Source organism: Labrus mixtus, chromosome 8 (genome assembly GCF_963584025.1).
Source record: "Labrus mixtus chromosome 8, fLabMix1.1, whole genome shotgun sequence".
In the NCBI taxonomy this organism is placed as follows: Eukaryota; Metazoa; Chordata; class Actinopteri; order Labriformes; family Labridae; genus Labrus; species Labrus mixtus.
Window position 1 is genome coordinate 19065482 of NC_083619.1, and position 27399 is coordinate 19092880.

Here is a 27399-nt window from a genome sequence, read left to right on the forward strand (position 1 = left end):
GAAACTAAACCTTCACATTCAAACAAAAACTGAAGAGAGGTTTTAATAGTTGTTTCCCCAATTCCTGAGCATGATACGGAAGTATGTTACAAACAGGAAATCTCCTCATAATATGAGAAAATATGCTCATTATCAGTAGTTTCTTATCATTCATTTTTAATAGCCTATTGAAGTTCAAATTAAATTATGTACTCCTTTGTTCTCTGTTTTGCTCAGCACCTGACCTGATACATTTGGAGGTTCTTTAGCTACTAAAAGCTCAGCGTTTCTCACTAGCTGAATGCTAACTCTCTTCCTTTGGATAGCAAGGTCAAATTGGTTCATCAGAGATACGGTACATAGCCAATGCTAGAAATCCTGATTAAAACAATAAGCTAGTGACAGATATTAACTTGCGTTTTCTCACCATGGCTGGAACTTTGAAGTAAAAAAAAACAGCAAAAAGCCAAAAAAGCATTATGAACAATCAAACGGATCTTATTCATGATAATGATTTTGATTCCAGACTTTATTTCAAATGAAACGCTTTGACAGATTTGTTTCTTCTATATTGAGAGATCATTTATGGATGCATCTTTATAGCAATTAATGATTATTTAAAAATATGGTAAAGATATTTCAAGTTCACATACAGTATGTAGCTAATTGCAAGTTTACATTGAGAACAGACCATAAAAATCACTGAACTAAAATAAAATGTGTCGGTCATAGACAGATAATACAGATTTCAAATAGTATCCATCATAAGGAAGACATAAACAGCCTCATCAGGGACATGTTTTCATGATCATCTTAAGCTTACTCTTATTGAGTACGAGAAGAGTGTCTTACTTTATATTTCTGAGTGCCAGAACTTGCACATCCTTGCACATTTACAGTCTTTTGCTATATGTTGACATCGATGAAACATTTTCACTTGATGCGATACAAAGCAGTAATATGGGACATGCAACATGGGCTACAGAGAAACTGTGTGCAGACAGTATTAGTGACACATTGGAACTGAGAAAGAAAATTCACTGGGACAAAAAAAAGGTTATAAAAGGGAAAGCATTCTTATCAGAATCATAAAAAACGCTGAGACGACTCTCTAACACTGTTAAACTTTTAGTCCGTCAGTCTTTCACTTTGCAAATTATTGAATTATTTCCCATTTATCTTATAAACAACATCTATGGGAACAACATGCAGTTGACTTTACATTTGTGCTGACAGAATAAATAATTTGTTTTGTCATATTTTTAAATATACTTGTATTAAAAAAACAGATGAGGCCTTCAAAACTTCAAATTATCTTTAAAACAGAAGGTTATGTTACACTGTGGTAGTTATATTAGCTAGTTCCAGTGTAGATGTTGAGATTATATTCAGACTGGGTCCTTTGTAGGATGGGTCTTTAAATGATGGCTGTGTACCAAGCGCCACAATCAATCAATCAATCAATCAAAAGAGGGCAATAAACATCCAACAACAACTGACCGACATAGCTGATGAGGTTTAAGATGAACCGAATCAAAGCCCTCTCCACCAGACTTCAACAGAGCTGTGGGATTTATTTCTCCTCCGAAGTAATTAGGTGCTAATGCAATAACTGTAAAACTGAAATGTCTTCTGCACAGAATCTTAACCAAAAGTTGACGACCAAGCGTAATTTTTTGTCAAATGGCAACTCCAAATAGTAAGAAAATTGTTGTGTGTTTTGAGATGAAAGCTGTGGAGCCAATGGCATCTGAACCGTATGTAATGCTCATAACTAGCAAGATGTATATTTAGAGGGCTGAGCACAGATGCTACCCTTCATCAAGGCGGCTCATTTACTTACCCAACATTGTTTTTTTTTTTACATAAGATAGTGAAATTATAAAACTGACTATTTTGAATTTGAAAAAATGCGGTTCACTTATGTTTTTCTAAAATATCATGTTAATGCATGATCCCATAGATGAGATACAAGATGTCAGAACACTGTTTCTATAGTCATTTTCAATGATGTCCAAATGTCAGTGTTTGTGGTGAGCATTTTCAGCAAACATTGATGCACTTCCCAGAAATCCCTGCAACTCTAACCCATGTGAGTATGTCATAATAACCTCCCGTGTTGAAGAATGAAGCCAATGCCAGTGTACAAAAAAAAACGCAGGCTGCAAAAACCAAGGAATCCACTTTAGGTCCCATGTTAAAATTATTTTTTTCAACATCATTTAACATGTTTACAGCCTGGTAAAAGAACAGTTTGGGTCTGAATATCTAATTTATTGATTAGTAAGAATTGAACAGGGGGTGGGGGGTCAAGTTTTTGTAACTCATCCATTTTGTTAATATTTGAGCTAAAGGTTTTTTATAAATGTACATAATTCAGGACAGGCTGGGTTGACTGACAGATGGGCGCATGTAGCTGTATGCAGACTTAAGGCCCGCCTCAGCTTCAACTCTTTCCCTACTGCTATTGATCCAAAGTAAGGGGGAATATGTAAGCAAGCATTTCCAACATGAGGACAGGGATTTTGGGCTTCAAATGCAGAATGTCATTGAGACCAGTTCCATGTTTTATACAGTATATGATTAAAACATCAAGTGCAACTGAAAACGTTCCTTTGAATCATTTAGAGCATATTTATCTTTTCCCACTGGTTGACCTCATACACTCAGAATGTGCCATAGTGTGTCTGCTTGTCTGCCAGAACTACAGCAGCCTCTTCATGCGGCAGGTGTGCTTCTCGATATGCATGGTGGCCCGGTCTGTGGAGCTCGTCAGCACGTCCAGAACCTCATCGTGCCGTTCCAGTTCCGTCTCTGCCTCCAGGGCAAGATTCTTCAGCTGCATCAGCATCTGCAATCACACACACACACGCACTATTTTGTTTAGGGAATAACACATCAGCCTCCGATGAGAGTGGAAAACTAAGAAGCAAGACACGAATAAAAGAAGATTAAAAAACTTGAAACCTAGAGAAAAAAAATGGTGAGCTGTTGCAGGGTGGAATGTGTGGACCATATGTGCAGAGGTGCAAAGATGGGGTCAGTGAGGTATAAGTGAGTGTGTTAGTGAAAAGGGAAAGAAGATAGGGTTAGAGTGAAATGTTCATTTAATCCAGAGAGCCTGCTGCTTTATGTCTGTAGAGGAGAACAAACCTGAAAATGTAAAACCAGCCATGATGCAATAACAGCTAATCACATGGCATTCATTGTTATGTTTAATATTGTGCAGTCTCTGGAACATGAGAAGATACTCAGACAGACGTCTTTGCTTATCTCCTGGGATCTTTGATATCATAAAAATACTATTTGTTTTCTGCTCGCAGTGGATTTGGGGAGCTGTGTATGCTAGCTGTGATGGAACAACTTAAATATACAGTGATGTGCCAAGCAAAACCTAATAAACCCTCCTCCAAACCCATACCACCATGCTTTCTAAACTAATATTATGTTATGCTACACACTCACACACCCACTGACATTATGTCACCAAGCACAGAAACAGTTCCAGACAGCAGTTTGAAAAACAGATAGTATGTCAGTACACACCGTGGAACCACTGTGTTGCCTCACTCAGGTCTGACTTTTTTACAATTTCAGGCAGGAGAACATGATGGAATCACACCGTACAGTTTACATTCACAGGAGGTTTGATGTGTCATAGAAAAACACATAACATGAATATTTTTAGCTGCTGCTTATACAATGGTTAGAGGACTTAAGTCATGTACAAAACCCCCCAAAATTAAACATTTAGGCTAGAACTAACAGAAAAATACATGACTTAAATAACTAATGTCTTGAGCATGACAGGGCCAAGATTAAATAAAAAATACAAACATAACAAAACAAAGATCCTTATTTTCACGAGTGAGTCTGTGTCCTTCTATTCACGGCAGCTTCTTCTTTAAAAATGCTTGCACGAGGGGGAATATTTGCTGAAGTGCTTACAACCTGACATTTAACTGAGTGACCCTCTGTACAAGTCGCCCAGCTGTAGATTTTAATCTTGACATGAATTACAGTAAAAGCAGGGTGTGTACAGAAGCGTAGCATTAAGTCCAAATGGTCAGTCTTTGAAGTCTGAACAGCTGTAGACAATATGTGATTTATTCAAACAATAGCCGACCAGAGTGCTGCTTTATATTAGCTGTTAAGTGTTAACCATGCTTTTCCCAAGTTACGCAATGCAACAAATATTTAATCAAGATTTTTAAGTCACTAAACTACAATGGAAAACACTGCATCATGCTGTCCTCTAATTTCCTTGGTATATCAAATAAATTCTCCAAGTTTTCATTAAACATCTCTGTAACCTGGAGACAATTCTCTTGTGATGCCTTCATAACTCCAATATCAAAGTTCTTATTGCTCATTGTCAAATAACAATAATAAGACTGGCTCGGCCAATGTATTGGCAGATATAAGCTTATCTCTGATATGGACATAGCTTAAGGACTTTTTTAATTGTGTTGTCTTTGTGTGTTCTGACGTAAACGTCCTTGTGTCCCTTGAAACGCTACACATGTTAATTTAAGCTATTTTATTATTATTATTGTTATAAAAAGCCCTGGAAGTAGTGGTACTGACTTGAAAAAAACAAGTTATTATCTCTGAATATTTTGTCAACCAGAGAGGACCATGCACATTTAGGGCCCCTTTAAAAAGCTATATGTAAGAAATACGTTCAAAGAATATGTTATTTCCCCAACTAATTGTATGAATTGGAAACCCACACATTTTAAGGCTGTATTTCCAATTGGCATTTGAAGTGATTGCATAATGTTTTACTTCTGCAGCCAATTATTTGCATGATCTTTTCTTACCCCTACATCTTGTTAACTCTCACATAGCCTGTTTGGCACCAGCTATTAAAGCCTGACTTGTGAATTTGATTCATTTGTTAGTCTGAAACCACATGTGATGTGTATTTAAATGTGCTGTAACTAAACAAATGGTCAGTTGGTTCTGGTTACATTAATGTACTGTACCAAGGTTGCTGTGGCTCAGGAGGTAGAGTGGGTTAACCACTGATCACAGGATAGATTGTTAGGACTTCACCTCTTGGGTAAGACATAGAGTATGTGTTCCTAGTGATCTGTATGGTAGCTCACCATCATTGCTGGGGTGTGTGCATAAACACAATGATACAAAAAGATAATTACTATATGTAACCATTTACATAAAAAAATACTTTTTTGAAGCTACCTGGAATAAAAAAAAAAAACGGTCCGAACCATTCTTCTGGATGTGCGTCACTATGTAGGTTTTGCCACCGCAGACCATGTCTGAAACATTTCTTATGTTGTATGCTTCTGAATGGAAAGACGTTGTAAAGTCTGACCAAATGACTGAATAGATTTCTTTCCCTCTCTTAAAATCAGGATGGACTTTGGTTTGTGGTCTCACTAAATAACATTTTAAACATACAGTGAAAAAAATGTAAATCATTATGGTGTATTATGGGTTTGAATGGGCCTATCAAAACATGGGTAACTGAAATCATGGAGTTATTTACTATGTGTACAGAAATATAAATGCCACAGTAGTGCATGTCATATTTTCACACAGGTCTCACCTGTTTGAGCTCCTGGGCCTCAGTCCGACTGACAGATGGCTGGAGGACTTGCACCTGCAACTGGGAGAGATCTCCTGCTGGGACCTCCAGTGGGAGCTCGGTCTCTTGGCACCTTGGCAGCAAACCTGAGTCCATGGGTGGAGGAGGTGGTGAAAAAGTGCAGAGTACATATGTTGTTTATGAGGAACCCAGACAGTAAACTCAGAGTACAGCAACTGAGGCAATCAGGGTAGAGTGACTCATCAAAACACATTTCTGTAAGGGAGAGACACCAATGGCCGTGTCCAAAAGCCATGTGGGTAAAACGTTTTTACATTTGGCTACACAGCTATAAGTGTACAGCTGTGGAAAAAAATAGACCTGTACTGCCACTTAGTGGTCGATTTTATACTAAACATGAAAACAGTAACATACTGGAGCCATTTTAATATTTTCTGTGCCTTACCTTCGTTCCAGTTCTTTCCCTCTGCGTCAGACGGAGACGAGACTGGAGTTGCCTTAAATGCAGTGAACTGACTAGTAAGCTCCAGCTTCTTTTTGTACTGCATCTCTAAAACTGACAGCGCCTCTGGCATCTTGGCTGACAGGAACCTGTAGCATATATCTGGCTTCCCAATAAACCGCTGTCTGACAGTGATCTCATACGGACTGTGCACCCTGATTTCGTCGACTTCATTTCGTTCGAAGCGGTGAAGAAGCTGGCAGTTTGTGTCTCGTACCTCCAGCGAGGACACCAGCACCAACAGGCATCCGGGTTTTAAGTCTGAGTCCCCGCCTTTGGTCACTACAGCTGGGATGCTTGTGATCACCTTATTTCTACCGGATTCTCTGCCCGCTGCAGCAGCAACTGTAGCAGCAGCTCTTGCAGCATCCTCAGCCTTTGCTTCCTGCTGAGCCTTCCAGGGGAGTTTACCAAAAGGCCACCAGGAGGGAGACTCAAGCTCTGACAAAAGTCTGCAACACAGCACAAAATACAGAAAGGACACATCAGAAACATCAGCGTATGAACTGACATATTTCAGTATAAACCTGTTTTTTCATGTAGCTTATTGCTGCATACGAGTAAGGGCATTATATCTTTGTGAAATTAAATATTTAGATAGTTACTTATCAGCCACTCCCAGATCTGAGTCAATCTTCTCTAGTCCCTGCATCATATTGTCAAACTGGTCTCCTTGGTGGCTGAGGACTCTGCCAGTGTCCTCCAGTCTTCTTTGAGCCCCTGCCACCAGGCTGATCAGCTCTTTGCCTTTAGAGGGTTTACACTCCGCCCCCCGGGGTTCTGAGCTGGGGGACAAAAGGTGTTCTCTCCAGAAATGTTCCAACACATTATAAACCACCACCCTGTTGGGCTTCAGGGAGCCAAACCAGTGTTTCACGTTGCCCTCTTCAAGCACGGTGAGGGTGCTGAAGATGAAACTAGACGACTCCATCTTGATATCCATGATTCTAGAAAGGCGGAAATTGGCTAGACTCTCCTTACTATGGGGTGCGTAAAAGTACAGCATGGTCCTGGTGAGGGACAGGGTGCCACTTTCCCATCGCTTTTCACTGTTGATGTAATAGGAGCCAGACCAGCTGTGGATGGGTGTGATCCGGCTCATCTTGGAAGGACATTCACTTTCTTACCTGGAAGAAGGGCAAAAAGAGCTTCTTTATTACATGTTTACCATACAATAACACACACTTGTTACTTTTTGAGTCTATTATTACACAACAAAGACAATAATGTGAGAGTATCCTTATAGTAACATACTGTTCAAAAGCCTTATATGGGATGCAGGCAGCAGATTAGCTTCTCTGAGGCGAGGAGCGACCTTCTTACCTAACAGCCCGCATTACGAGTGCCTCACAAAATGTCACCTATCAACACTTATTCGAACAAAACATTTCCCTAAACAATAACCGACAACATTGCCTTCTAGGACATCAGCGTAACGTTACCCCATACTCGTCCCAGGAAGGTAGCGCTGATGTTTATTACGGAAGTGACGTCATGTAAAAGCACGGCGGTATTTACTGTTCGGCTGGAAAATCCTGCAGGGAGAGAAATCTGACACGACAAGGGCTTTGAGATCAATTGTTATCATTAGCCGGCGGTTACCTAAACAGATAAGATGGCATGCATTGCAAGAATTTAACACGTAAAATCTTATAAATAACAGGTTGTGGTAACATTAAATGAATACTCTCGTTATTTACACCTCGGGATGGAGTCATTTGCAGCGACCTGTTGTCAAGTTAGCAAAAAATAACCTTACGTTTTTTAGCACAATGCTAGTTTTCCAGCTCTATCTAGCACATGTTTACTGTAAATGTGAAGCGACATGTGCTGTGTAATGTTTACCCAGTCGAACTGTAAGTCTTATTATCACGTTTCTTGCCGTCTAAACGGTGACAGCTAAGCGTTGCTAACAGGCTAGCCGAGGTATTGAATGTTTACCATCATGGACAGGGAGGCTTATCGCAACTGCTGCAGTCTGGCAAAAATAACAAGACAGTCTTATGACCAGTTTTGGTCTCCTCATTTTTTAGATTACATCGACAAGGAGTTGAGCTACTCCAAGTTTTTCAAGAAATACTTGCTTCCGAACCACCCGTGCATGTTTTCAAGGAGGTTTACAGACGACTGGAAGTGTAGAAAACAGTGGGTGTCTGAGGAGGGGAAGCCTAATTTCCAGAAGCTGCTACAACAGTTTGGTAAATAACCATGTGACCATGTTACCAGCTTCAATGCATCAACATGCAAGTGCTGCCATTGATGTGCCGAATTGTAGATAACTTTTTGTTTGTTATTCATGACAGAGGAGACTCCTGTTCCTGTCGCAAACTGTAACGCAAAGGAGTACAACGCCAACCCAAAACAAGTGATGCCTTTCAAAGAATTTATACAATACTGGAGGGAATACATCCAGAACGGCCACTCGTCACCTAAGGGATGTCTTTATCTTAAAGACTGGCACATGTCAAGGTATCAATTTTGATTGTATTACATTTTTACTGCACAATGGGACGGCTGTGGCTCAGTTGGTAGAGTCTTCGCCTCTGGACCGAAAGGTTGAGGGTTCGATACCCAGCTGAGCAACATGTCCGACGTGTCCTTGGGCAGGACACTGAATGATGATGTACGTCGCTTTGGATAAAAGCGTCTGCCAGAGTGTATTGTAACAATGTACAGTACCTCAGTCTGTAGGGACTTGGGTTGGGAATTGGAGGGTCGGTTCAAGTCCCGGCACGGAAATTTGCCTGGTAGCTGGAGAGGTGCCCTTGAGCAAGGCACCTAACCGCCCCACTGTGGGCAGCCCCCTCACCTCTCCATTAGTGCATGTCCATAGGATCCTGTTTGTCATGTTTGTGTAGCATGTTCACTAGACAGAGTGTAAAAAACGCGGGATCAATAAAGTATAAATTATTATTATTATTATATACCCACACTACTGACTAATGGTCATTTCTGTTCTCTTGTTCTACAGGGACTTTCCAGAACATAATGTTTACACCACACCGGTCTTCTTTTCTTCTGACTGGCTTAATGAATACTGGGATACACTTGAGGTGGACGACTATCGCTTTGTCTACATGGGACCCAAAGGCTCATGGTGGGGGAAAAAAAAATCTGTTTTGTTTGCAAATGTATGAGAACACATACCAGACGTGTAGTGAAAAACTAGTTTGTGATGTTTTATGCCAGTCGATGCATTTTCTCGTCACCAGGACTCCGTTCCACGCCGACGTGTTCCGCTCCTACAGTTGGTCTGCAAACATATGTGGCAGGAAAAAATGGCTCCTGTATCCCCCCGGTCAGGAGGAGTTTTTACGGGACACTCATGGGAACCTCCCCTATGATGTTACATCTGCTGAACTGCGAGATAAAGGCCTTTTTCCACACTCCGAGGAAGCCTGTCAACCTCTTGAAATTATTCAAGAGGCGGGGGAAATCATTTTTGTGCCCAGTGGCTGGCACCATCAAGTTTATAATCTGGTAAACTCTAAAAGAAACAAAATTACACTTATAAACATTGTGGCTTGTTATCGTATTTTGACAGGAATTCTCTGTTCTATATGTTTATCTTGCAGGAGGACACCATCTCCATAAATCATAACTGGTTGAACGGCTGCAACATCGACATCATGTGGCAGTTTCTTCAGAATGAGCTGTCGTCTGTTCAAAAAGAGATTAATGAATGGAGAAACACGATGGACTCGTGGCACCAGCACTGCCAGGTACTGTAGGGAAAGGACTTATCAACCTGCACACTCTAAAAAAAACAAAAAAATAACATTCTGTTACTGGGAATGTTTGCAATGCAATAAGTGAAGTTAATGTTATACTTTACTTTTCAGGTCATCATGAAAGCTTGCTCTGGTATCAACTATGGAGAATTTGCCTCGTTTTTAAAGATCATTGCCAACAACAGAATGGCTTTCCTGAATGCTTGCTCCTCTGGGGATTCCTCCGAATGCCCACGACATCTGTCAGAGACCCTCACCGTACTTGGACCTTACCATGCTGCCTTTGACCTACAAAGAGTGGCTCATATTATTGAATGCCTACTCTGCAATGACGACTTTAAGCGGCTGGATCATTCTACTTTGACTTTGCAGCCAGAAACCATGTTACAGCAAATTCGTGACACCATACAATCCACCAGGGGGCAGCATCTCCTTTATCAGGAATAAGATGTTCAGTGGTGTCTCGTCAATGTGCTTATCGTCTGGAATTAGCTTGAATGACAAGTGCCAATTTGTATGTTGTGAAAAAGAGATGTTGCCTCACCTTCGGTTTGGAGTAGAATACAATGTGTTGCTTGTGAATGTTTACATTTTTTTTTTTGCACTGAAAGATAAAAAGGTGAATAAAAGATACACAAGTGGATGGAGTGTGTTTTGTTTTTTAAATATTTATTCAACAACCAATACCATAAACATAATTCTGTAGTGCTGAAAAACATATTTTTAGTATCATATTTGTGTTTTAAATAATCTCAATAATTTGGGTAAAATCACTCAAAGTAAGTTTTATTGCAAAAAAACAAACAAAAAAAAACACCCATTTCTGGGTCAGTGCCACACAGCTGTTAAGCAATGACAGTGTAACATACTGTACTTCAGGGTTCTTTTCAAGAGACGTCTGTCAGATTTGATGTACATCACATTTGAGGGAACTGTAAAACATCCTTGTCTTCAGTTGACTTTCACGTCTTTAGGCCACCAGTCTGGCACAGCCACCTCGAGTGTCACTTTGGTGTCGTCAGAAGATTTAAGCGTCAATACCTCTTTGGCATGTGCCATGCGGATTAGGCTCAGACCCAGCTCTCCAACCCCTGCTCGGTACTTCCCAGCTGGCTTGCCGGACTGTGTTTGCAGGGAAGCGCCGTCCTCGAGGTCTGACACTGGCGCTGACAAGCGTGCTGGCATCAGGCGTTTGCGAATCACCCCAGTGTGATGAGTCCTGGCTGTGAGCTCCTGGCCAATGTAGCAGCCTTTGCTAAAGCTGATACCCTGCATGAAGACTAGATTCGACTCTAGTGGTAGTGCCGTCCCAGGGGGTAGGTCCTTCACCCCCTCAGGAAGTCCTAGACAACAACGACAGCAGAGAAAATAAACAAAACTTGTAAAACAATGTCAGCACACGTGCGTGAAAATCCTTTGTCCTCAACCCACCACTTTTTTCAAATACAAACTGTATGTGTGCAATGACTTGATATCTCTTACCTAGCGCATAACGATGTTTGTGATACTCCTCTGTGTCACCTTTCTGACATGATGAAATTACCTCCGAGGGGTCGACCTTACTGTCCACCACCAGTCTCCAGCCCATCATCTGAGTTCGAGGATCAGTCTCCCACACCAAAGCTTTTTCTGGGGAGGACAGCTCCGGTGCACTGGCCTCTTCACCCGTGCTCTTGTGCTTTGGAAGTACAGCCCATACAGAGAGGTCGGGACATGGGTTTATGTTGATCTTTCTGCGAATCTTGTACACCTTCAAATGTCTCAAGATTGAGTCTTTAACTGTGCAGTCGCACTCCAGGAAAACCCCCTGTCCTGCTTCAGCTTCTTTTAGACTGAAAGGAAATACAGCAAGTTTTGATGTCTTTTTTTCATGAGTATAAAAACAAAATATAAAATCACTTTTCTTCTTGGTGTTATTTTTTAAGGTGAACATATTTTGCCGTCTGACTGTCTCCCTCAATTAGTTTTATTTTCTTCTAAAAATAGTTTTGATGATCCCCAGAAGACATGCATTTGGACACACAGCACTGCAATATGTGAAATGATATTGTATATCTTCAGGGTGGTCGTGCAGCTTTAATGGAGCTATATGGCATGACTAATGTCCATATGTGTACAAAAGATAAAGGTATACATTCTCCTGCCTTAACAGTTGCAACAAAAAAGGTTTTGAGTAAATTTGTACCAAACACAGGCTGCTCATAAATTCACCATGAACAATATTTGTGAAGGGGCTTTTTATATTCGACGTTATGCTTCTTAATCATAACAAACTGTAAACAGACTGCTGCATCTATCAAATGATTTAATTAAGGATATCTTGTTATTTGATCGTCAAGGACAATAAAAAACTACTAATTTGACAGTATATATAAACAAACTAAATCAAAATAAAACCTAAAAACTATCATTTAGCATCTTCAGAAACATGAAATTCCACTGGTTAATTTAGTGTTTTTTTTCCTCATCTTTTTAAAAAAAAAAATAGAGGCTTCCTACAGTCTATGTGCATTACACAAGCTTTTGTTGTCATATTGCAGATATTCACTCAAAAATGTACCATTATAATACTGGTTATAACTCAGACTGTGATCACTTTCATATAAATATGGTCACTTTGTCAGCAAACTTTAAATGATACACCAGGTTAGAAAAGTGAAAAAAGGTTAAACTAAATTGTATTTAGTACAGTCCAACATTGAATTGATTTACTGCTGAAAATATGTTCAATAGAGACATTTTTTTAAAGGACACACCTTAGGAGTATGTTCAGCAACACCACTTCCTATAAAAAATAAGGGCCTATTTTGTGAAAGTGTTATGAGGGATTATTTTTTGGTTATGGTTTGCAACTGAGAGTAACCCTTCAAGGGGATACAAATAATAAAGCAACACTGTTAGATCTTAAAACGTATAAAATCTAAAGTGAAGACCAGTGTTTAGTTTGAGGTCTCACACTTGCTGTAATCTATGAGGCAACAACTGCGTCACAAGATAAGGAGCCGCACCCTCGTGTTTACTTAAAAAAACAAGTGTTTAAACGGCATTATGACGCGTACTATACCTGTACAACATGATGTCATATAGTGTCCTTCCTTGCACATTTAGCATATGTGAGTACATGACTTTGTGTGCAGGGTCCTCCAGCAGCGCCATGTCATTGGTTATAATCCCCTGAAGAAACGAGCTGGTGTCTTGTCCCTGGATTTTCAGTAAGGTCCGGTGACAAAGGTGGTAGCACACAAACTGTCCCGGTGCAACTCCTCCGTTATTCGTCCCCTGGCTGCTGTACCTCTTCACTTGTATTCCTGACGGAGCTGAAGCACCGGAGACGTTCAACGTTACGCACAAATACCGACCGCCGTATTTTCCGAGACGATTGGCGGACGTGAACGCTCCTCTGCAGAAAAACAAAGGCCCCATGTTGTATGTTAATGTTAGAGTGTAGCTGGTGTCTAAATTAAGTGGTTTGATCTACTATTCATCACAGTGGACGACTACATAATACTGCACACGACCATAGGCGCCTCCATTTTGCCATCCCACAATGCATTGCTCGAAAATATTTCAAACACACGTGTGACGGTGTGACGCTGTTTTGCTTCAGATGCTAGTTTGTGGTGATGGTAAGTTTTTTTTTTTTTTTTAAATTTTCCTTAAATTACCTGTTTCACCTATAAATATTATTAATATGTTAGTTACTAAATATGTTTGAAATGTACAACTATTCTAGTAGTTGTAGTAGTAAATGCATTTTGGCCCTCACTGTAGAAAATACAATCAGGCTAAGGCCAAGCTATGCATGTCATTTTACCATGAAGAGCAACAAGTGTGTGAGTTTATATTACTGTCACGTGAAAAAGTATCCTTTTATAAGACTTGTTATCGCCACATCAAAAACACGTTTTTTTTTTTTTTTTTAAATATATGGGCTATAGTATTTTCTTACATTAGCATATCTTCTCAGGATACTATTATGACAAGATATGCATAATATATCTTCATTATCATTTTAAAAAGAGCCTTCCATACCTAAAAAAACAACAGCCTCTACATTCTGAAGTTTGAAATGATAAATGTGTTCATATGTGAAAAAAAACAGAGAGGCAAGAAATCAGGTTTCAAATAGGTTTATTTCCTCTTGAATAAAATACTTGAACAGTCTTTAAAAGTTTGAGGCACTTTGAAGTATCAGAACACTGAAGGCTGGATTAAATATTACTCTGAAACCAATTCTAGAAACATACTGCTTCAATGACGGAAAACATGCCTAAACGTAAGGTAAATGAAGTTGAGTAGCTAAGGGTGGGGTTTTCTATTGTAACCTATGTGTATACTATGTTCCCAGTTGTAAAGCATGCATCGTCTGCTTCAGATTGCAGAAAATCTGTTTTTTTTATGTTAAAAATATCTGCTATCCACTTACCTCGCCCCCTCTTGAATATGACACTGCAAGGTTTAGGAAATATAGAGTAGATGAAGGCTTTACAGGCTATGGCCCAAGACCAACAAAGTGAGCAGATGTTAACCACAAGAGCCTACATAACACAGCCCTTTTTCAATATCTTTATCAAAATATTTCACTTTAAATCTGCTTCCAGCAACACTCATCCATACTGCATCCCAAAAAAACCTCTCAAAATTCCCATGCATCCCTCCAACAACAATCATCATTCTCAAGAAATGACTCATTGTGCATTTTGTGCTTTCCACCACTTTTTCTAATTTGGATTGAAGGTACAATCACACACTTACAGAAGTTAAATGTCTTCATGTTAATCCAGTTCAGTGGCAGTCAAGGGTAGTTCAGATAAATAGCTCCAAGCAGTCTGTTTATACTTGGACATTTTAGCTGGAATTAGAGATGTTTTACTAGGTGATTATGTGTCCAAAAACTATGTTAAGTATAGGATTACACACAACAGTAACAAAGAAGATTCATGATACTAGATTGGATATTTCCTTGAAGTATTTTTCTTTTTTATTCCCCAAAACTGAACCGTAATTCTTCATTAAGTGTGATTGAAATTCTCAGTTGTTATTGTCTTAAATTGCATCTCACACACAGATCCTCCAGCTGTGTTTCAGTGCAGTCTCAAAGTCCTAAATGTTTTTACTGTTAATTTACTAAATGAGATGCACCTCTATATCCAGACAGAGGTCTTTCCATTTTTCACAATAGTTGCAGCCTTCTCTGTGGCCGACTTCGGCCTTGCTCCCTGCTTCTCCTGAACTGTATTGACTCGATTTTGCTCTGCCATTGTGCCCCCAGAAGTAGGACTACTTGCTCTGGAGGTTTGTTGGTTGTTTTTGGTTTGATAAGTTTGAAAGGCCATATCAAGCTGTTCCTGGGCCACCCGGAGGTGCCGGTGAAGGCTGGCCAAATCAGAAGGGATGTTCTCATCTGGACTGATGCACTGCTGCTCCTGGGCCACATTGGCCACATTCTGCTCGTGTGTGATGAGGCTGTTAGGGATCCTGCTAGGTTTGTCGGTCTTCATCACAAGGTTGTACCCTGGAGGGGAGCCTTGGATGTTGCGAGTGAACGGGCAGCCGTAGGACGTCCGTCGGCCCCGAATCCTCTTCATACGAAGGGTGTCCCGAAAGGTGCCTATTCCCAGGTGAAGCATCTCACACACATTTAGAACTAGACAAAGACAGCTTACCACATACATGATAAGGAGGAAGATTGTTTTCTCTGTTGGCCTGGAGATAAAACAGTCCACTCTGTGAGGACAGGGGATCCTGTTGCATACATATGAAGGGCTAACTCGAAAGCCGTAGAGGAGATACTGTCCTGCCAGGAAAGCAATTTCAAAAATAGCTCGTGACATGAGCTGAAGAACATACATTCTCATCAGTCCTTCTTGCATAATTCTTCGGCGTCCATCGTGCTTTGGTGGGTCTCTGCTTGTGCTGCTCACGGGTTCAGGCTTGGCCTCTTGCACCTCAAGTGTATCCTCGTAGATCATAGGCTCAGCATCGTCGTCCTCATCCTCCTCTAAGACGTCCTCCAGATGGTGGCTTTCTCTCCACCTGGAGTGAGGAGGAGGCTTTCTTCGGAGCCTGTTGTGCTTCCTGCGGTCCTCCTCTGATGTTCGGGCGATCTTGTGGATTGCGTAACCCAGGTACATGATGGAGGGAGTGGAGATCATGATGATCTGGAAGACCCAAAAGCGGACGTGTGAGAGAGGGGCAAAGGCATCGTAGCAGACATTGTCACAGCCCGGCTGCTTGGTGTTGCAGATAAATTTGGTCTGCTCGTCCGAGTAGATCGACTCTCCTCCGACTGCTGTGAGCACGATGCGGAAGATGATGAGCACGGTCAGCCACACCTTCCCCACAAAGGTGGAGTGATGGTGGATTTCTTCCAGGAGACGAGTGAGAAAGCTCCAGCTCATGTTGCTCTGGTAAGCTTTTCAACTAGAATCTGGAAAGAGAATAAAGAAATTCATTGAGATCTATTATTAAATAAATGGTATGATTTGCTGATAAAACATTTTGTTTAATTACATTTCTTACTAGGAATTGTTGGAAGTATTAGCTTGCAGAAGTTTTTAAACCAAAGCAAATACAGTCGAAGGCTTCAACTCAACATAAACACATTTAAATATCTGTTTGTTGAAGTACATCAACAGTATGTCCAGAGCTCAAACTGACATTTTCAAATGTCTTGTTTGGTTAGACTGCCACTCCAAAAACCCAAAGATATTCAAACAACTATCATAAAGACCAATAATTACTGTAAACAAACACATTAGTGAAGATGGAGCAATGTAGTTTTATGGCATTGCCAAAAAAATAACTTACTATGAGGATTTTTCAACTGGTTATGAAACATTCAGAAATAAACACTGGTGCTTCTTTTATGACCTAAAAAAGAAAATAAGGGAGTTTTGACATTAGCACAATTATTTTGCACCGTGCCAGGGCCAGATTGCTCCCCCTCCCCTCTCCTCAATTGGTCTGCATTCACATTAGTAACACCGTTCCACACCTGAGTACACTTGGGTATGTACACAGTCCGATACAGCAGGGGGCAGTATGCACATAGTTGGTTTGCAAATGCACCAAGAAGTCCATCCTGCTAACTGACGCCAACAGTGACCCTCTTCCTACTTCCAAATCTATCATGCAGCTCAGAGGAGAAAATGGGCCCATGCTGTGCGGATACGACGGTTTCTGAAGCGTCAGGAGCCTTTTAGTATTACGTCATATAGCGGTCCACTTTCTTGTTTTGAGCACGGTTGCGTTCACATCTCCCTCAGACCATACTCGAGAACACCTGAATCTCGCCCGTAACCACCTCTTCAAGCCGACAATGTTTGTGTTCACTCTGATCAAATGATCCAGACTTTGGGGTCAAGTGTACTCGGATCCGGACCCGGGTCTCTAATGTGAAACCACCTTTATAAGCGAAGATGAATGATGTATTGCTTTGTCCACAGAGGGCGACAAAATGATAAATAGACCGAGAAGTTCCTCACAGGAGCTTTAAATTGTATTCATTTTATCTTCCAATTAATTTTCAGTCATCACCTATTTAATTGCCCAATCTTAACCCCATTTCAACTGTAATCTGTTGAGCCTATAACTAAAAGTGTTTCTTGCCTTTTTATTAGGTAACCAGAAAAATCACTGTTCTTCTGTAAGTCTTGGCTTAATTTTTCAATCCATGAAGTCACTCTGAGTCCACGCAGCTTTGTGAGAGAGAATACTGTCCTTCAGTGTAAAACAGTCTGTTGTACAGTCGAACTGTTTGATAAGGAGGGGACATCCATTTTCAATAGATTACACGGTCAAATATAAGACAATGGCTAGGTTTGATAAATTCAGTAAGTGAGGTGATCACTCTCTATAATCACATTACATGCAGTAATTCTACTATCCCATTTGAACAGATTGGGAGTCGAAGGGGAAACGCAGCAAATGGGATGACAAATAAACACTCCGTCAACTACACAAAACCCCACCAGCAACAACAATCACTTTGATTGTTGCTTTGACCCAGGAACACGGCAAACACTACACGAGCGTGACAGACTGAGAACACAAACTGAAGCTGACAGAGCTCTGAATGTATAAAAAAAAGACTCTGCTCCACTCAAAGTGCCACATCAGAAACATACTGTACTCCGTATTTTCAACACATCATGCCAAGGGTCACACAAACGCGCACACACACACACACACACACACACACACACACACTATACAACAGATGACATGACGCCTCACACTGTCACAGTCACTGTAGACTGTGAGGTCAATGAAGCTACGAGGAGGAGACAGCGCAAAGCTTCTGTCCTCCTCTTTCAGAGCTGCAGAGTACATGTTGATCTCATGACTGCGGCACTGTGTTCCCTGGCGTGGGATGTGCCGTCTCCCCTGCCATCTGAGTGAACAGGAGAGGCTTGTTGCTCTGCCACGAGGCCTCCCCTCCAGATCCAGCCTGAGTGGGGATGGGGAGGGGGGCCGCCACATGGAGACAGATGGCACCTATATGGTGGGTAGCTCATGTGGGCCTCAGGATGGCATGACATGAAGAGGCTTTACTGAGAATTTACACTAAAGTTTGAATGAATCTGTTTTCATGGCATCAGCGTTATACATAAACCTTTCATTATGTCATTCCAGTGTACCTGAAGAGAACCTGAGCAAACAACTCTGCAAGTATTCTACTGCTTGTTATGTTGAGTATTTGCTACCCTGTCTGTCTTAAATTGCCCCTACAGTGGTTGTTACAGCTGGTTTCTCCTCAAACAAGATTGTAAACTTGAGTAGAATTTACCACTTAAGTTGACAAAAGATTGAACTGTACTGATGATAAAGACAACTCACATTAAGATAAGAAATATTTAAGAAACAAGACTTTTTAAAACAAACATATTTCCACTTCAAATATTATTCAAGGTCATGTTTTGATTTCTGCGTCTCTTTCTACAAAGGTGTCATACAGAACGAATTACTCCGAACAATTTACTATTTTTCATTTCATATAATTAATAAAAATAAACCAGGACATGAACAGATTACTGTCACCATCCTGGTGCAGGAATACGGGGTAGTTTAGAAAATGCTGTATCGCTATGACACATTTTCCGACCTAATGAAAACCAGCTATTTAATCATTGATGCAAATACAGGCATAACAATCTTAGTAAGCATGCATCACATTTAAATTAAAAAACAATGACATATTGACACTGTTTCAATTACTTTTCCTGTACAGCAGAGTATTAATTTATATTTAAAGGATTATTGCAACTGTGTTGCATTATCTCTAAACATGATTAAAGAAGACATGGGACATCATGAACGGTCCACAGTTTTACTATTTAAAAATATGCATCTAAAATTACTCTACAGCGTCAAAAAGTCAGAGACAACCGACAAAACAACCCACCTGGAATAGTTGCACATGCATTTCCCATCCTGAATGTCTCCTCTGCCCTCTCTAGATATCCCCTCCACGATGTGATCCTTTGAACACATATTTCATCCTCATGTCCAGCCTTCCTCTTCTTATTACAACTTCCAGATTGGTAAGGGAAAAAAAGACGAGGAAAAATTTTGGTGCTGCTTTGATCTAGACTTTCTTTTAATCCTGTATTCCTTCAACTCTGTGAAAAAAGTGAGGTCTCACTGCTGTGAATGCCTTACATTCTGACTTGTGTCTGGTTTCTATTACACCAGCCTTCTGCCCGTGAAGAAAGTATAAAAAAAAACAGAGAGGAAGAAAAAAATCCTCTGGCGAGTGACCCTCATCCCAGGGTTCAGACTTGAGGATATCTCAGTGCAGACTGAAACGAACACCGGGGCTGAGGGAGCGTGTTAATCGCAACACAGCCGACCTCCCCCCAACACTCGTGCAACATTTGTAACACAGATGATGAGGGTCTTTCTCTTTCTCTCGCTCTCTTCTCTCACTTTCTCTCTTTCTACATCTCCATATCTCCATCCATCTCTGACTCTCTCTACATCTCTCTGACTCTCTCTCTCTCTCTCTTCTCTCTCTCTCTCTCTCTCTCTACACCTCCATATCTCCATCCATCTATATGACTCTCAGCACTTACTGATTAAAGGCTTCATGCCCCCCAACCCCCTACATCAGAAGAAGCTCATTCTGAGTTGTATTACACTGAAAACACAATTTGTAAAAATGCAAAATGTCCCTTTCTCTCTAGCACACACACACACACACACACACACACACACACACACACACACACACACACACACACACACACACACACACACACAGTGAACGCAGATTAGCAAGGTCTATATTGTCTGTCAATTGTATAACAGTTTACAATGTGTGACAGTTATGAAAAAAACAACTTCAGGGAGACAAATACAAGGAGTCTGAGGACAGAAATGTCACAGAGACATTAGCCACCTTGCCTCAGTGCAGATCCGCCAGAATCTAACCAGCAGGTATGCTCCGTCATATCAAGTGTCATAATATTTAGATCCTCCATCCAGGCAGATGGCCAGATAACATAGCAGTGGATAAGTCCCACTCCGCTCTACCGTTACACCTCTTTTTCCGACTTCATGTTTATGCTACAGGCCTACGGAGCGCAGTAGCACACGTTGTGACTTAGAGGCACGTGATGGATTTTTCGACATGACAGCAAGTTACTTTCCTGCACATAAACTACTTTCAATTGCTTTTTTGTTTTGAAGAAACAAGGCACGACAAAATACAGATGAGGAGGTGATTCATGCAGGATTAGAATCGGAAAGGAATTTTTACATTTCCTCCTCCTGTGTGCCAAATCTTGCAGTCAGGTTTAGGAAGTGATCTTAACTCATTTACTTTTAATAGAGGACAGATAAACGGGTTAGTGTCTGGCTAGCATTAATGAAACCTGTCTGCTCAATGTCACAGTGACCATATTATTTTTTATTACTTATTAGTTTAACAGCGTCCTCAATAACCCGTAGTTATGACCTGTAGCTATAAAGCCAAGAATAACGTTCATCAACATCGGTAAGGTCACCATCAATCAGATCAGTTCTGTAAATAATGATGAGAATTAGTTAATTTCCTGCCTCTTCATAAATTGTGAGAATATGAGACAGTCTGAGGTGTAAAGAGAGCAAAGAGAACTACAGGAAGACATGTCAAGAAGGAGATTGTACAAGCACATGAGAAGTCATTTAGAGCTTATTTAGTCTGATTAGTTTGTGTTCTGAAGAAAGCTCAGAGAGCTAGCCATCTGGGCCCTGCAGGATCTGTCCTCTGCAGGCCTCGCCTCCGAGGCTCCCCTCTCCATCTGACAGAGGAGATGTGGCGTATCGAGCACCCTTGGTGCAGCACTGAGGAGAAGGAGACGGGGGATGCTGCTGGAATGACTAGAGCATTTGGGGTTTGGACATGTGCTAACCCTAAGGGACGGATACGCACGTGTTTTTTTAGTTCTACTGCGTTCCTTTCCATCCAAATTTTTTACATCCTCCAAAAGACACAGATGGTCCCGAGCAAAGCGTCAATAAGTGAACGTTCAAGTCGAAATCATTTAGAGTTTATGTTCCTGGACAGTTGGTGAAAGATACTGGGATTTACAATAAACACTAATGGAGATTTTATGTACTCTACTTTGCTGAAATGAGTCATGATATGCAGGTCTTTAACATGAACTGTGCAGTACTTTATATACTGCTCTGCCTTCAGTATGAATCTAACAAGATTATGTGATGATAAATGTAAAATAAACAAGTTCTATTTTTCAATTCTAATCATCTATCTTTATAGATTTTACAGTTTAAACATAACTCTTAATTAGTTTAGTTTTCTAGATCTTCTGACACTGTGTTATTCGTTTTAATTAATCTTCAATAATAGAGCTGCATTTAATTGGTACTTGTAAATATTATAGTTTTGACAAATACATCTTTTACCAAAGAGTTAAATTAGTCTTTGAAAGTGTTTGAAAATGTCTGAATAGCCAAACTGGAGAAAAAAAATCACAAATGCATTGAGTCAATGACTTTCTAGTTTGGAAAACATTTCTGTGTCCTCGGACATGTCAGGCTACTCTAGCTTTGGGAAACTGTGTTTCGAGTTGATAAATATTGATTGGACTGCCGAGAGCCAGGAAAATATAACAGCATTCCCCTGTGAGACATTGTTTGACATTGCTGTTGTCACAAGGACTGGCATCATGTGACAGCCAAATGGGAGTGTTTAATATTCATTAGGTCAAAGTTATATTTAATGTTAAATGTAAAAAAGATACATATTTTTTTCCCTCCATGGTCACATCTGTGAGATGGAAACAGCTGTGAAAAAATACAACATGACAGCTGACAAACATGACGACAGACTGAAGTGACTTTGACTAAATACATTTAAAAAAATATTTTAAGTTGATACTGTTCCTATTTCATAGATTAATTTAATTTTGTAAAATGTTGTATTGTTGATGCCAAAAATAATTGAGGATCAGTATTTTGTTTAAATTCCCAGACAGTTTCACCTCTATGAGGTCACTGGGAGCTGTGAGGGTTTGAAGCGTAGCCGAGTGTACAAGTGATGCAACACGGAGGAGTGAACATCTCAACAACTCTCCTTGGCCGCCACCAATGTCATTACAAGAGTTTTACCCTTATGTATTTACTGAACAAAGTTGATGCGAGCAGACTTGGGGCTGTGGAGGTCTGCGTTTATGTAACAGATCAAGCTCCTACCATGTGACTTACAAGTCCCCCCCCCCCCCCCTCCACTCCCACCCCAACCACCACCTCCCCACCCCAACCACCACCTCCCCACCCCAAGAGAAAAGAGTGACACAAGACAACAGAGCAAAAGCATGCAACGCTATGCATGGACTCCTCCTTTCTTTTTCCCCCCATCTCTTCTTCTGCTTTCATTAAGCTGCTTTCACCAGGCTGTGAGAGGCTATCCCATAGGCAGCCTGAGAGTGGTGGCAGTCCCATCTCATTTGCTCATGTTTTCTCCCAGTTTCTCAGCTGAGCCTATCCCACCCCTGGGCAGAATGCGTCCCGTGCCAGTTTTACTAAGGCTGGACTCCACTGAAGCCACTGAGATGAAAAGCCTTGAGGTCCATGCCAACAACTTCCCTCAGCCAGGGCGCTGCATCTCCCACATACAAGCTAAGGAACTTGTTTTGGCCGTGCATTGCACTGTTAAAATATCACACTCACAAAAAACGGTGAAAGATGGTTCAAATATATCTGTCAGTCACTCAAAATTTAGCCACACCTTGACACTTCTGTACAAATAAACAAACAGAGATATTCTTAATGTTGATTGAGAGCGCGGAAAAAATAAACTTAAAAAAAAAAACAAGAGTCAAATGTTTAATTATTTCCTAAGATATTTAATATAATGTATAAAGCCTTCTTTTTCATCATCCTCATAAAATTGCAAATGAGGCAGCAAATAAGGGTATAGAGCATTTTTTTTTCTTTCTTTAAAATAAGTTTATATTGGATTGTAATTGGGTCATGCACTGTCCCACAGGGAGTTTCCTTTCTATGGCCCTAAAAAGATGCAAAGATTCCGGAAGTACAATGAACTCATAATTTAGATAACAACGTACTGTACCTGTGCTATCAGACAACCAAAATGCTAAACGTCAAGGTCCAATTTAAGTCAATTTATGTTCATGAGTGTGAAGCCATAATGTTTTATATCATTGTTGCCTCACAAGTTGTAAAAATACAACTATGTTATAATACACCCACACACACATAGTGAGCCAAATATATCATTCACAGAAGGTTGTAAATATGGGAAATGTGTGGTTTTGTTCAGCAGTTTAAAGTGGCCTTTGTTCATGATGACTGTAGTCTACATGATAAGATGCATGAGGCCACATCCTGATTGGCATTTGTAAGTGCTAACATTACCTGCAATTTCCAGAACTGACTGTATCACTGTATCCTTGACATTACAATTGAAGGGACTGTTAACCTTGCTGGTAAGATATCAGTATGTGGAAAATTCCCTCCAATAAGCTCATCAGCTTTTGGACGGCTCCATAAAAATAAAACAGACATGCTGACAGTTATGAGAGAATTTGTATTTTCAAAATGAGGAACATGTATTTAAAGCCTAGTAAATGTCCTTTGCTGTTGATTTTATTTTACTTTGAAATAAATTAATTTATAAAAAAAAATAAAACCTGTAAGTGATAGTCTGGACAGGCTGATTTTGATTAAAAAAAACATCATTAAATTGGACCTTTACAAGGAAAACCTTGAACCTTGAACGTGTTTTGCTTCCTTTTAATAAATGAAAATAGGATAATTAAAAACTGTATCTAATAAATTATAATGTATTAAGTTAAATTAAGTTAATTATGGAAATGGGCATAATATTATATTGTCTTATTCCCTGCAATTATTTCTACACTCTCACTGAAAGGGCGGCAAACGCAAACCACCCCTCCAAATGAACAAAATAAGAGCTCTTTGCTTACACAGCTGGGAGCCCTTAATCTTTGACATTATCTTGTCTTAACTGGCTATGTCATGGGCTTATCTTGGGCAGGCCCAAAGGAGCAGCAGACCTAGTCAGGGTCATTTGGACTAGCAGAGATATGTTTACTGAAGCTCCTTCCTTCCAGACGCCTTTGTGCTGTTGCCCTCCTCCAACTGAGTGAACTCCATACACTGGTAGCAACGCTGCAGGTCCCTCACTGATAACAGCAATATAACCATCTCTCTGCTTATGCAACTAAAGCTCTGATCAAAACTGCACATTCGCATATACTGTAAAGTGTACCACTTAACACATGTGACATTACAGGATAAACTATAAAACCTGGGAGTTACTGAGACAATTTGTTGAGCAAAAGACAGTGACTAGAAGTAACAGTTCCTTAATAAACCTTTGAGGTCCATAAGTGATTTGTAATAATGTCTTCAGTAAATTGAAAACAATGCACCAGCCAAAAGATACAAATTAACCGTTTCATGTATGTTTGCTTTGCCTTCAGAAGTGTGGTGCATGTCTGTGTCCATTCGTCAATGGATGCTTTATCCACTAGGTGGCAGTAAAGTTTTTAACTGTCAATGACTCCTCATCCATTTTCACAAATGTGTTGAAAGTCTGTGACTTTCACCGAAACTAACTGGGGTAAATGACCTGTTTAGACTGACTAAGTCAAAGACTAACAGTCCTGTTTCTGGGGGCAATGACCGCAGCCTGATCCTGGAACTTATGACGTAGACCAATGGTTTTCAAACTTTTTAGACCGCGTACCACCTCCGAATATTTGGCTCTCCAAGTACCACCATTATGGTAGACGTTAAAATACACTGTAGGCCTATTTCAACATACATTTCATGCAAGGGGCAAATTAATTCATAAAAAGAATATTATTTATTATTGACTGCTGGCAGCCACACTGTAGGACTACTAAGGCCTCTAATCCCTCTCGACTCCTACGGAGTGTTGAGGCATCAAAAGAGAGCAGAATCACATCAGCTTCAGAGCTACAGAGAGAGAGATAGAGGGAGGGGGAGCGATAAGGTCTACTGCCCGTACATGCATCAAAACTGAAGCTTCTCCTGGCTCCGTTTTAAAAATGTTAATGTACAGCTGCGGATTGTGTACTGAACTCCAACAAATAAAAGAATATCTGTTAATGTAGACCTACATTAACAGATATGTTATAGTTCAGTACTAAAAGAACAGCAAGCACCTGTAGGTCTACATTAACAGTTTGCCAGTTTAATCACTGTTAATGTTGGCATTGTGCCCTTGAAGTCAGGGAAGGAAGACCGTTTATTCAAACAGATTAAAAGGCTTTGTGGTGCATCAATAGCTTAAGATAATCTTCTTTAAGTGAATGGTTCAGATTTGTTCAGGTGTTTTACATCTTGTCCAGCCATTAAATAAGTACATTCAATGTAATTACAGAGGCACAACAGACAGATTCATGGTGCACATGTAATCAGGGTTAAATTCTGAATGTTTAAAAGGAAACACAATGTGTTGCAATGGTGAGTTGCATTAAAAACTTAACCTCTCAGCTTGTAGTTTAGTTTTATTTTTTTTACTACCTTCTCTTAAATGTTACAAAAAAGATTATATGAGATCAAATAGTAAACAAGCAACCCTTTTTATTTTCTACCATTGACTTCCCTGTGAGGTTCTACATATTCAGATGCCGGTAAAAAAATTTGAGCCCTTGTTTATACGGAGTAGCCAACAGCTGCATAGGATAGCATTCACAGTGGTTAAAAAAAGAGACAAAAAAAGAACAATATAAGGCTGCACCTACCTGTCCATGTGGATAAAGAAGGATCGTATTCTATGCTTTATGGTAGGTGATCCTGGGCGAGCATCCAGGGGCATCGTTTCACTGTTCAGGCTAAAAAGCGGGATGGGAGAGACAATGGGTCATTTTTCTTCAAAACCCCTCACCACCAAGTACAGGCAGATGCTCAGGAGACCAGCATCCTGCCAAAGGCCCCATTGTTTCCCAGCCCGTCTGCCTGCTTTACCATGTCCACTGATTATTTCATTCAAGATGACTCCTACTACTACCCCATTCATTCACCCAGAAGTTAACAGTGACGTAAATCCAGAACTCCAAAACCTTGTGTTTCCTTTTTAGGCTATAGTTGATAGTTTAATAGTGCTCCTTGAATGCACATACAATGGTAGAATACTGCTAAGTTATCCCCAGCAACCCACATTCATTCTAATTTTCCTTAAAGATTTAGTCAGCCTCCATTGCCTTTTGGATGTTGAGTCAGATGATAAATCTAAACCTTTACTCTGATGCATGATTTGCTTAAGATTTTTTTTCTTTTTGTTATTTTTAAAGGTTATTTTCAAGGCCAAGAAACACGTGTAAGGCTTTTCCTCAGCTGGATACAGAGGGTTGTTTGTTATTCTTGATAACTGATGGAAATGTGGCGTGACAACTCCTTTTTCCTGATGTATCATGGTAGGGCAAACACTCGATGACCAGAACTTCCTTTTGCACTGTTTTGACCTCTTGTTCTCTGCCCTGTAGGCTACTAGATACAAAGTGTTTAATACAATTTAACAAGGCTAATACAGGTCTTCATTGCTAATCCAAAATGATCATTTTTATAAAACTACTCCACCCATAACCAATGTCTTTTGTTAAAAAAAGAAAAAGAAGTTACAATTATTTTTGCCAATGTATCTATTTAGTTTTTAAAGAATAAATAACACACTTGTAGATTCTAACCAATAAATATTGTTTTGAATAATCTTACTCCTATTAAATAGGACCATTTTAGAATATGGAAAAAAACAATAATCATGTTTCACATCATTTCATAAAGTATTTGTCCTTCAAAAAGGGCTGTTTAGTCTTCAAAACTTATTTTCAAGTGCTTTAAATAGCTGCTATTGTCATGATTTGGTCTTATTTAGTTTTGTATTTCAGTATTTAGGTTTCCATGTTTTCATTTATCCTGTTTATCCTAGTGTTGCTTGTTTCCCTTGTGTGTTTTTGTCCCAATGTTTCATAGTTTAGTCTTTAGTGTTTCCTGTTGTTGGGCCTCAGCCATGTGTGTGGGACAAAGAACTCAGGTATGTATCACAGTTCTCAAGCCTGACTAGAGTTAGTTTGGAGGAGACTAAATAAAGG

General features: G+C 40.1%; 4 protein-coding genes across 5 annotated transcripts; 1 reads left to right on the top strand and 3 right to left on the bottom strand.

The window, feature by feature from the left end:
• Nucleotides 1-477: 477 nt before the first annotated feature.
• Nucleotides 478-7196, bottom strand: snap47 (synaptosome associated protein 47). The gene is made up of 4 exons (XM_061044921.1): nt 6662-7196; nt 6000-6508; nt 5555-5679; nt 478-2830 (listed from the first exon to the last, which is right to left on the bottom strand). The coding sequence occupies exons 1-4, from the start codon at nt 7156-7158 to the stop codon at nt 2684-2686; spliced, it is 1278 nt and encodes a 425-aa protein (XP_060900904.1). The 5' UTR covers nt 7159-7196; the 3' UTR covers nt 478-2683.
• A 365-nt stretch (nt 7197-7561) lies between these two features.
• On the top strand, nt 7562-10318 carry jmjd4 (jumonji domain containing 4). The gene is made up of 6 exons (XM_061044920.1): nt 7562-8254; nt 8360-8525; nt 9028-9153; nt 9269-9536; nt 9632-9778; nt 9899-10318. The coding sequence occupies exons 1-6, from the start codon at nt 7990-7992 to the stop codon at nt 10232-10234; spliced, it is 1308 nt and encodes a 435-aa protein (XP_060900903.1). The 5' UTR covers nt 7562-7989; the 3' UTR covers nt 10235-10318.
• A 119-nt stretch (nt 10319-10437) lies between these two features.
• Nucleotides 10438-13343, bottom strand: iba57 (iron-sulfur cluster assembly factor IBA57). Its single transcript, XM_061044923.1, has 3 exons — nt 12852-13343; nt 11270-11619; nt 10438-11130 (listed from the first exon to the last, which is right to left on the bottom strand). The coding sequence occupies exons 1-3, from the start codon at nt 13208-13210 to the stop codon at nt 10739-10741; spliced, it is 1101 nt and encodes a 366-aa protein (XP_060900906.1). The 5' UTR covers nt 13211-13343; the 3' UTR covers nt 10438-10738.
• Nucleotides 13344-13901: 558 nt separating this feature from the next.
• Nucleotides 13902-26165, bottom strand: gjc2 (gap junction protein gamma 2). 2 transcript variants are annotated; one of them, XM_061044925.1, is made up of 2 exons: nt 26053-26165; nt 13902-16217 (listed from the first exon to the last, which is right to left on the bottom strand). In XM_061044925.1, the coding sequence occupies exon 2, from the start codon at nt 16186-16188 to the stop codon at nt 14932-14934; it is 1257 nt and encodes a 418-aa protein (XP_060900908.1). In that variant the 5' UTR covers nt 16189-16217; nt 26053-26165; the 3' UTR covers nt 13902-14931. The 2 variants fall into 2 exon arrangements, with proteins under 2 accessions (XP_060900908.1, XP_060900907.1); XM_061044924.1 differs by lacking the exon at nt 26053-26165 and adding an exon at nt 19194-19904.
• Between the last annotated feature and the right edge of the window lie 1234 nt (nt 26166-27399).

Coding starts and splice junctions, on each gene's coding strand:
- snap47 (XM_061044921.1), bottom strand. CDS start 7,158: ATGAGCCGGATCACACCCATCCACAGCTGGTCTGGCTCCTATTACATC. Junction 6,509..6,661: donor GATCTGGGAGTGGCTGATAA/GTAACTATCTAA, acceptor GCTGTGTTGCAG/ACTTTTGTCAGAGCTTGAGT. Junction 5,680..5,999: donor GGGAAAGAACTGGAACGAAG/GTAAGGCACAGA, acceptor CCATGGACTCAG/GTTTGCTGCCAAGGTGCCAA.
- jmjd4 (XM_061044920.1), top strand. CDS start 7,990: ATGTTTACCATCATGGACAGGGAGGCTTATCGCAACTGCTGCAGTCTG. Junction 9,154..9,268: donor ATGGGACCCAAAGGCTCATG/GTGGGGGAAAAA, acceptor TCTCGTCACCAG/GACTCCGTTCCACGCCGACG. Junction 9,779..9,898: donor CGTGGCACCAGCACTGCCAG/GTACTGTAGGGA, acceptor TTTACTTTTCAG/GTCATCATGAAAGCTTGCTC.
- iba57 (XM_061044923.1), bottom strand. CDS start 13,210: ATGGGGCCTTTGTTTTTCTGCAGAGGAGCGTTCACGTCCGCCAATCGT. Junction 11,620..12,851: donor TATGACATCATGTTGTACAG/GTATAGTACGCG, acceptor ATTTCCTTTCAG/TCTAAAAGAAGCTGAAGCAG. Junction 11,131..11,269: donor CAAACATCGTTATGCGCTAG/GTAAGAGATATC, acceptor GTTGTTGTCTAG/GACTTCCTGAGGGGGTGAAG.
- gjc2 (XM_061044925.1), bottom strand. CDS start 16,188: ATGAGCTGGAGCTTTCTCACTCGTCTCCTGGAAGAAATCCACCATCAC.